At 38.4% G+C, this 10,002-nt stretch overlaps 1 protein-coding gene across 7 annotated transcripts; it reads left to right on the top strand.

The window, feature by feature from the left end:
* On the top strand, nucleotides 1-9,195 carry Cbs (Cystathionine beta-synthase). 7 transcript variants are annotated; one of them, XM_022084373.2, is made up of 11 exons: nucleotides 1-102; nucleotides 3,679-3,837; nucleotides 3,976-4,082; nucleotides 4,677-4,811; nucleotides 5,156-5,370; nucleotides 6,096-6,375; nucleotides 6,878-6,970; nucleotides 7,435-7,612; nucleotides 8,013-8,147; nucleotides 8,262-8,455; nucleotides 8,893-9,195. In XM_022084373.2, exons 2-11 carry the CDS (start codon nucleotides 3,683-3,685, stop codon nucleotides 9,054-9,056), a joined length of 1,656 nt encoding a protein of 551 aa, XP_021940065.2. In that variant the 5' UTR covers nucleotides 1-102; nucleotides 3,679-3,682; the 3' UTR covers nucleotides 9,057-9,195. The 7 variants fall into 7 exon arrangements, with proteins under 7 accessions (XP_021940065.2, XP_021940066.2, XP_021940067.2 ...); XM_022084374.2 differs by lacking the exon at nucleotides 1-102 and adding an exon at nucleotides 1,238-1,489; XM_022084375.2 differs by lacking the exon at nucleotides 1-102 and adding an exon at nucleotides 2,295-2,479.
* Nucleotides 9,196-10,002: the final 807 nt, after the last annotated feature.

Genomic DNA, 10,002 nt, shown 5'->3' on the forward strand with positions numbered 1-10,002 from the left:
ACAGGAGGAACATAAACATTGTAACATTGGACACGGTTTGTGAAGGCCAGCGTTTCTAATACAAGAAGTATTTGATTCAGGCCCCGAAGTCTGTCCAAACGCGTGAGTATAGAGGGCAATACATGTGCTGTTTGATACAGGACATTGATTTTGAAAATATTTTAGACTTCTTATACGATCAATATTTATTGATGGTGTTTTATTATTAATGTTATTTCTAGTCTGAATACAGATAGCGATGAGAACACAAAATATCGATGAAGAAAGTATCGATAAGATTCAGAACTATTTGCCCAGAACTTGTGTCTCATTCTTATTCCCTTTAAGATACATGGATTTTTGCTTCGATGTGTTCAATTAAGCAAAGAATTGGATTTTGTTATTACCTACCTAAAAACCGAAAAATATTTACCTATATCCGAAATAGAGGAACAGACAAACATTGAAATTGTGTTATCTGGTATTGATCGTGTGAAAATTGCTTGAGATGCCCTAACACGGCCAATGTTTATTGTCAGTATTCCGATATTGATAGTATTATTGATCACGTAAGGATAAATATTGAATGTACTGATAATGTTATCTGAGTTGCATCAGTCAGATTTCCAGAAGTCCTGGGTGATGTAATATTACGTTTCATCAAGGCTTATAGAATTTTGCAAATGTTATGGGCTGTCTCACATGTTGGAGTTTCTGTTCATCACTAGGGGAGCCACCATATTTAATAATTCTTCGAAGCTAATCCCAAAGTAATTGTGAAAGTCTTTCGGTTCAAGAAGATTTAAACAGGCTCCATCATGAACAGTCACTGTTTAAGAGCTAAACTTAAATTACTTACAATAAATATCGATGGGCATCAATAAATATTGACAATAAGTATTGAACCTGTTAGGTTCTTCATCGTCGTCACTGAAGCATTGTGCGTTTGCACATATGGGTGACTTACACGTTTTAAATTCAAATTTCTTCAGTGCGTTGTTCTCAGACATACTCGATTCGTACAGCTGATACATTTCATTAACTGAAATTTCCAGTAATTATATTTTGTTTTATTAGAACCTGATATTTTACAAAATATAAATAAAAGAAGCAGGAAACAGCCCATTAATCGAATTATTTCTAAAACGAGATGCAATTATCGATGTGTGTTCCGAGAGCCTGTTTGTTTTTATCGATTTTCTTGCCCGCTTGGGCATGCGCAAACTAACCTGTACTTTAAGCGACGCATACATAACCTTTTTTGCTCATACATAACCTGTTCTGTTGCCTGCTGAAAGCAACTTGTCTGTTGTCTTTATATTTGATCAGTAGGTTACTAGAATTGTGTGACGCTCCAAAACCTTGTCAGACGTCAGTTAATAACATAAAAGATCCGTTCGAAGTGCTGAAGGTGTTGCGTCAAAAGTGATATATGTATCCATCTTATACTAAAGTGATATTTTAGTTTTGTTGTGTACCAAGAAATCCAGAAACAAATTAAGATTGCAAGGTAATTTTTTTTTTTACGTCCAATGAGCTGTGTAATTATGAAGTGTGTCATTACAGTGTGTGATTTGAATTTGGAATTAGCGTTTCTTTCTAACTTGGTATGGTATGGTAAAATAGTCTGTTAAATATTAAATGTTTTGTGAAGTACTGATTGATGGCTATATTTACCTTTCATTTAAAAACTAAAATATTTGTATAGTTAGATATAAATTTATGCGTAAATAATTTATATAATTTCAATATTGAGTCGTGGTATCAGACAATTAAATTATATGTTTTAACTAATACGTCCCTGATCATAATATTATTATTATTATATTCTGTAATAGTATTATACACATTAATCAAACGATAGGTTCATAATGTGTACAAATTTAACCCCTACCCTGCCTCGACCCCTTGACTTGTTACAGTTGGGGGGGGGGGGGGGGGGTCGATCAGTCACCCACTCTACTTACCTCCTCTGGATAACTTGGTTTTATCCGGGACTTCTCTTCAATAGCATTAAAATGCAAATATTAAGCTTATATGATATACTTTTTATTTGTATTAATGTTATTAATCTTTGAAGATGGCTGTCTTCGTACTTACCGCCTTAAGAACGTCAAATCCTACGTATTAATCTATGTTGGTAATTTCGTGTTTGATGTTTGTAAACGACAAGAATTTACTAAAATGTAAATGTTATTAATTCTGTTTTGTTTGTGGCCTAGACGGGATTTTGACGTCGTGAAAAGGTCACTTACCACTGATTTGAATACGGAGGGAAATTTTGTTTTATGGTTGGAACTCCTGTTCGGGAGGTCCTGGGATTAAATCTCGTCCCGGAGACCGGCTATACTATAGAAGGTTTATACATTGTTTTTCTCAGCCCCTCCAACCAAAAACGGGTGGTACAATGAATTAAACCATTGTGCAATTAACCATTTACTGCTCGTCAGCTTTTAGACTCCATGTAATCTAAGTTACTGGAAGCGTCATTAAATAAAATGTAAGTAAAACTAAAAGGTGTCGTTTAACGTGGTTCTGAGCCACTTCCATCTGCCTGTGAGATTAAGCTCAAAGCTTGTCGATATTTCTTAATACAAGGTCTGCCCTGATTAAGGGACCTTGGAGCTGTCTCGTTAGGAAACAGGTGTTTTGTTATTTAGGGGACAGGTGTGCTTCAACTTGTAATATAACATGAGCAGATGATCTGTTGTCGTCATAACCAGCATTTACTTGTTGCCATGGAGACGTTTCTTCATTCGCTCTTACATTATGAAGACATGACGCACGTGATCTCTGAAGAATACTTGTTAACAAACGAGAAGAAAAGTTTTGGAAACTGCATTAAGGTGCTGCTTATTTATTTGTTATTCCCATTTGACTGTAGAGGTAACTTAGGTCAAGGATGATTTTCGAAGCAGCAGTGGCCTGTTTTAAAATAGTGTCAGTGCTGAGGAAAACCCACGAATAACGAAGATTGTGGTAGTTATCGTATCGAATCACGTTTTAATTTCAGTGACCTAGACTCTATGGCCGTCAGCATTACACCTCCTACTTTTGAAACAGAGAAACACGAAGTGGTAGATAATTTTTACGAGTACCAGGTAAACTTTATACGGGTCACTTAGTTGTATCGATACCTTAGCTGAACTTTGTGACACTTTTGCACTAATATTTATATAAGATCCAGCGTGATTTACAAGAAATGTGTTGATTTTTAAAATTGTATTATAACGGGTGTCTCATTATACCTCACACTTAGGCTGAGCAGATTTTGGCTTGTTAGACATTCTGTTATTCTGTGGTCCTGATGATTGAATCAGTAAGTTCCTCAACCACACTACAGGGCGCGGTAACCCAGAAGACAGCCATCTTCAGACTCACAGCCGTGATAACCTCAAATTTTGCAACGATAAACTGTTTGATGCTGTTTACGAAAGTACTCGCTGTTTGTTCCGGAAATTATACAGAACACACGAATGTACTCAGTGAGAAAAATACAGAGTTATGGAATGTTAAAACGTACATGTAAGTACCACTGGGATTTAAAGTTGCCAACACTCGGTGATCAAAATTCGAAGTCGAATTTGAACTCTGTTTCTAGGTTGCTTGATACACCAGTCAAGATTGGCACACCTTTTACGTGATTAAATTATGCAGTTTTTGGCATTGAATTGCTTTGTAATTAGCATGTTATTGCAGTGTAATGAGTCCACCTCAGAATCCCAACCAGACAGTTCCATCAGCCACAACGAAGCTGGCGGTGGATAAGATGGAGCTGGTACGCCCTGATCTTCCCAGCCGCTGCACGTGGCACCTGGGGATGGACCCAAAGAAATCTCCCCACACCCACACTGGACGGTGAGTACACACAGACATCTTGATTTAACCCTCCAAATGTGTTGTAAGTTACCTTGAATGGAAGATAATACAAATTTCTGTTTATAAATCAACAGTTCTGTATATTTATGTTTAATATCAACCTTTTTCTTCTTTCAGGATAGAAAGAAAAAACATTTTGCCAAACATACTTTCTTTTGTTGGAAATACTCCTATGGTACGCTTAAATAACATCCCAAAATCTTTTGGCTTCAAGTGTGAGATGGGTAAGTTAATATTTTCATTTTGATGTTTTAGTAATAAATTGTGCTTTGCATTCTGCCACGATTTATAAAAATAAAGGGGCTAATGGTGTTAATTCAGCCCTGATAATATAGCATTTTATCATGTATGATGAGTTCCATATGTCATTTTTTTCTTAAATACAAAATTTGTGAACACAAAAAGAATGTGAATTTCGCAAACTTCATTATGGGTGATACTGTAAGTCTCGAGTCGTACATCAAAGTGTTATTCATTACGACAAGATCATTTCGTATTGTATTATAAATATGGATTGTGGTATTCTCAATTTTGATGCCACGTAGTTTTAAACGGTTATCATATTTCAGAGGAAGACGCAGGTGGTACGATGCTCAAAAACGTAAACCGCGACATTTTACGTTCTCAGTACTTTGAAGTCCTTTGTTCTCATGAAAATGAATTTAATTTTAAAAGGATGACTGCGATAAAAATCGCTACTTCCGAACACTTTTTGTATCAGATGTACCTCTTATGGTGTGCGGCGTCGCTGACCGAGGACTATTTATGGAGGTGGAACGAGTGATTTTTAATATTACAGGGTTTTTATATGTTTCCAGTGGCAAAGTGTGAATACTTAAGCCCAGGAGGAAGTGTAAAGGACCGCATTGCGGTCAGAATGGTGGAGGATGCTGAAAGGAAGGGACTCTTGAAACCTGGAGATGTTCTGATTGAACCCACTTCAGGGAACACAGGTACATGCCTTAAACAGCATTTGTTATTATGTGTTTTAAGTTGAAAAGAAAATATTACTTTCTTTTGCTTGCTATATTTTAAGTGGTTACTCAATTTACATCATCAAGAAGTCCAAAAATTTAAATATGTGCTACTCCAAATGCAGCGCTGAAGAGAAAAATTCCAGTCTCTGCCACAATTCAAACTTACTTATTCCAACCCATGGTTAGTCACTTTACTGACCAAGCTGTCCAAACACCGCACATACACGCACATAAAATACATTCCCAAGTTCCGTAAACATTATTCGAAAAACCTGCCAGCTTTTTCATCTGTTCAACCGACGTGATCGACTGTGCATTAGGTCTGGGCTTGGCAATGGCCGCTGCTGTGAAAGGGTACCGCTGCATCATGGTAATGCCTGAGAAGATGTCGAACGAGAAAGTGGATGTGTTGCGAGCCCTCGGAGCCGAGATCGTTCGGACACCCACCTCTGCTTCCTTCGACTCTCCGGAAGGGCTCATCATGGTTTCACAACGACTCAACAAGGAGATCCCCAACTCCATCATCTTAGATCAGGTAACTTGACTGACTGACTGACTAGTCAACCAACAGAATATTGCCTGTCCGAGCATTTTTATATTTATGAGCCCCACAGGTGCATTTGCAGTATTGTAGTCCTTCACTTCAGGGCGATTAAATCGAGAAGAATGAGATGGGCAGGGCATGTAGCGCGCATGGATGAGACAAGAGGTGTGCACCGGGTACTGGTCGGGAAGCCTGAGGGGAAGAGACCGCTGAGGAGACCTAGACGTAGATGGTAGGATAATCTCAGGCGGGATCTATGGGAGATAGGAGTTGAAGGAGACTGGATTTTGTTGGCCCAGGACAGGGTCCGGTGGAGGGCTTTGGTTAGTTCGGTGATGAACCTTCGGGTTCGGTAAGCCATCTAGTTAGTCCTTCACTAGAGTTAAACCCCATTTTATGAACTGAGGTATGGCTATCCTTTTTGAAGTTATTCGTGGTTCTCCTTAATCCCTCCAGGGTAATGCTGAGATATTTGTATTATGAGATTTAATGTTCTCGTGGTAGTAAAGGCGTTTATGTTGATCTTTTGTGTTGTAATGCCATGTAGGCTTGTAGGTAGACATTAACGCTTCAGAGGAGTATACTGTCTTCAGCCCCGAAGATGGAAGCAGTACATTTGCTGAAGTGTTGGCAGCTACGTACCAATCCACGCGGTATTACAATCCAGAAGGCCGACATTGGCAGGTATTTTACCATTTATTACCTTGTCTGTTCAGTATCGCAACGAAGGCAATCCGTTGGCTCATTACGACACGACAGCCGAGGAAATCATACAGCAGTGTGATTACAAGGTGGACATGCTGGTGGTTGCTGCCGGTACAGGGGGCACAATCACTGGTCTCGCTCGCAAAGTCAAGGAACGTTGCCCTAACTGCAAGATTGTGGGTGTTGACCCCGAAGGCTCCATTCTTGCTCAGCCAGAAGAGCTGAACAAAACTGATGTTTCGTTTTATGAAGTTGAAGGAATCGGATATGATTTTGTACCGACAGTATTGGGTGAGCGTTACTGACATCTCAGAACAAAGTTATCGCATAATCTTCTGTCATTTATCGTGGGATTATTTCCAGTATTTTCTGGGTCATAAACTCTGAAAACAGCACTGGGTTTTCTGAGGAGTTGTCTATCTTACATTTTATGTGACTGATAGTCTGTTTGTTTAGTATTAGCACATATAAGCATGTTTATTCATGGTATAAAAGCAAATCCTTTGCATGGTATAAAAATTTGTCATATGCAACCACATTGAACATTCAGTTAATATTATTCGTGTGGACATAAGAATATACGAAATAAAATGATTTTGACTTAGGTATCAGGATTTCTGTACAAACAGAAAATAATAATGTTCAACGCAAAGAATTTAGTTGAGTAAAATGAAAGTGCGCATAGGTAATGAAAGTCACCGTAATGCTTGTCAGTATTAAAGGTTCATAAATGTTCGGCTGTGGAATGCGATCTAAGGATTTTTTTTTTAAATTAATTACTTGAATATTTCAGATCGCTCTGTTGTGGACATGTGGGTGAAATCTAGTGACAAAGAATCTCTGCTGATGGCAAGGAGACTTATAAAAGAGGAAGGATTACTGTGTGGTAAGGCTTTTCTCTCTCGGTGCAGTGTCGCTTCTCAAGAGTTTTTACGATATCTTTCCGATATATGAGCAGTCATGACGGTTTACGTCTATTCAGAACATCCTGGTTGAAGAGACGCGTTGACTATCTGTTCTAGAATTGTCCTTCGATTTTCCGCAGTACGTCTAGTCAGATAAGTGAACGCACGAAGGGTGGGCTGTATACGATGTTTCATATCCATACCTATTGAACAGATTTTGATTAAATTTAGTACTGATCTGTTCGAAATATTTTTTGGCAGGTTTAATTTTTGTACTCCTTCACACATTTCAAACTTACTTTCAAGATTTTTAAAAAAATGTCTGCTCAACATAAAATAATCTCATTTAATGTATAATACAAATATTTATGTATATATTTAAAGTAGCATAAGGAAAAATAATGTATCTTCATGCCTTGTGATATCTATAGTTTGAATATCACAGGTGGCAGCAGTGGATCTACTGTGTCAGCGGCTTTGAAGGTGGCAGCCGGCTTGAGAGAAGGACAGCGTTGTGTTGTTTTGCTGCCAGATGGAGTGCGTAACTACATGACCAAATTTCTCAGTGATCACTGGATGAAAGAACATGACTTTATTGAAGATACGGACCTGAATGATCACTGGTAACAACATTTCAACTTTAAAAGATACAGAAATTTTGTCTCCAATTCCTATATTTGATATTTTGATTATCCAACCAATGTTAATATCTTTATTATATCGTCTGACTCGAAGGAAATGGATGGGATCTTTTTTAAAGTGTTTATAGTAGTGAATGGGTATTTAAAGTACAAATGACCCAATTAATATCGTTTGACCATTTCTTTACAAAACTTTTTTTTTTGGTATTGATAGACGGCCGTCTTCTGGGTTGTCGCGCAGTGTAGTCAGGTAGAGGTTTACCGACATTTCAGATGTCTCTGTCATCAGGACAGTGAGTCCCCCTGATGATGGAGGCAGCGAGCAGAAAACAGCCGTCTTCAGACTCACCGCCACAAAAACCTCAAATCCTATATTTTTCAGGTGGAGTAAACTGAAGGTCGCTTCTCTGAACTTGGAACCTCCACTGTCAATCTTACCGACTGTCACATGTCAAGAAGCTATTGACATAATGAAGAAAGAAGGTTTTGATCAGCTTCCTGTTGTCGATGACACGGGGTGAGTCCATGGTTATCTGAATGGTGTGTGATCAGTTTTGTAACAGAAAACATGCTCACATAATTTTAGATATGCTGGACCTTTAAAGGTTAAGATCTTTTCCTTGGTTTTCAGGGTCGTTCAAGGCACGGTGACGCTAGGAAATCTGGTGACGAGAATGGTGAACAGTAAAGTTTTGCCAACAGACGCAGTGGAAAAAGTGCTGTATCGTCAATTTAGAAAGATAAAATTGGACGCGACTCTGGGCCGACTCTCAAGAATCTTGGAGAAGGATCACTTTGTGCTCGTCGTCCATCCTCAAATACTTTGTAAGTGTTAAATTGATTTTGGTTATTATACGCTCGTTAAAGTTGGTACTTTTACTTCATATTTGTGCTCATTGATCTGTGTGTCCTTATGAGTATGTATTAATGCGTAAAAATGTTTCCTATATTAGAATATACAATTTTTATTGAAACGTGTCTTGGGAAGTTGAAGACGTGTCAGGCTAGAAGTACGCAGAAGAAGAATTCCTGGATTTTATAGGGTGCGTCTGGTTTTGTAACTTTAGATTTGTTTATCTCCTCTAAATGAACATCGAGGCTGATCGTGATGAAGTCAACGAAGCTCAGAGCAGTTTACGTATGATAAATATAAGGTATTAAAACAATCTGGATTATGTTATAAGAAATTATAGTATTAGAAATTGTTTTAATAAGTTTCCAAAATGCTGCATGCGTATTGAGATTTTTTTGCATATCAACAGGTAAAATTATTTCAGATACCGACCAAGAAGCCACGGAGAGCCGCGACGTCATCATCGGTATTGTGACTCCCATTGATCTCCTCAGTTTCATCACAGACAAAGACAATAGAGAAAGGAAAACGGCTTATGAGAATGGTGCGGAGCGCGGTTCTGAATCAGAGTAAAATTCTGCTTCACGGTGCTTGTAGAGAAATGTTTTTTTTCCAGCCTACGGTTCGCAGGTAGTATGACCACGTTCCAGCTATTTGGAAATACCTCCATGATTCTGTTCAGCTTAAAATTAAAAAAAGATCTTTTTTTAAACTTTGTACAAACAATTAACAAAACCATTTCCACCCAGTCCTCACATTACACAAACTCCATTGCTGTTGTACGAGGGCGTTTCAAAAAGTAACAGCAAATTAAATATTTTGAGATATATAATTTAATCAGAGATACAAATGATATGTCATTTTTATATATAATAACCATCGTTTTCAATACACTTCTCACACAGTTGCACCAACTTCTTTATTCCATCAGAAAAAGTTTTTGGTTGTGCCTTCAGCCAGGAATGCACCGCTTCTATGACCTCGTCATCATTCACAAATCAACGCGTCCTTCAGGGGTCCAAGCACATGATAATCTGAGGGAGCAAGGTCAGGGCTGAAAGATATGAAATCTCAATCTCCGAATGGTGTGAGGGCGTGCGTTATCATGGACGTTGGTCATCACAGACTGATGTTCGCCCATTTTTAAACGCATCTACCCACTCCTACACTCTTTCTCTCGACAATGCAGGCATCTCCATACTGTTGCAGCGTTCTTATATGAATTTCACGAGGTTTCACTCCCTCCGACCACAAAAATCTGATAATTGCTCGCTGCTCCTATACGATACAAACAACTGAGAGCGCCGCCATTTTGCATATGCATCCCTTCCAATTAAGCACGCCACGCCATCTATTGAGCAGTGTCAGAACCTTCCCTAAGACCGTATCTTCCCTGCGCGGGAGTTTGAAATGCCTGGGGTATTCGTTTCGTAAAATATTGTCAATTTGCTGTTGATTTTAGAAACGCCCCCGTATATTTGAGTGTTCTGTGGTAAATTTAAATTTATTTTATCGACGT

Source organism: Zootermopsis nevadensis, unplaced genomic scaffold (assembly GCF_977971745.1).
Source record: "Zootermopsis nevadensis isolate Lab colony 2312 unplaced genomic scaffold, Znev_1.0 Znev_ptg000021l, whole genome shotgun sequence".
Taxonomy (NCBI): domain Eukaryota; kingdom Metazoa; phylum Arthropoda; class Insecta; order Blattodea; family Termopsidae; genus Zootermopsis; species Zootermopsis nevadensis.

Excerpts from the sequence above, each read along its gene's own strand:
- Cbs (XM_022084370.2), top strand. The coding sequence starts at position 3,287 with ATGATTGAATCAGTAAGTTCCTCAACCACACTACAGGGCGCGGTAACC. Across the intron at positions 5,371-6,095 it reads ACTCCATCATCTTAGATCAG|TATCGCAACGAAGGCAATCC; the intron begins GTAACTTGACTG and ends TTGTCTGTTCAG. Across the intron at positions 8,456-8,892 it reads CGTCCATCCTCAAATACTTT|GTAAAATTATTTCAGATACC; the intron begins GTAAGTGTTAAA and ends GCATATCAACAG.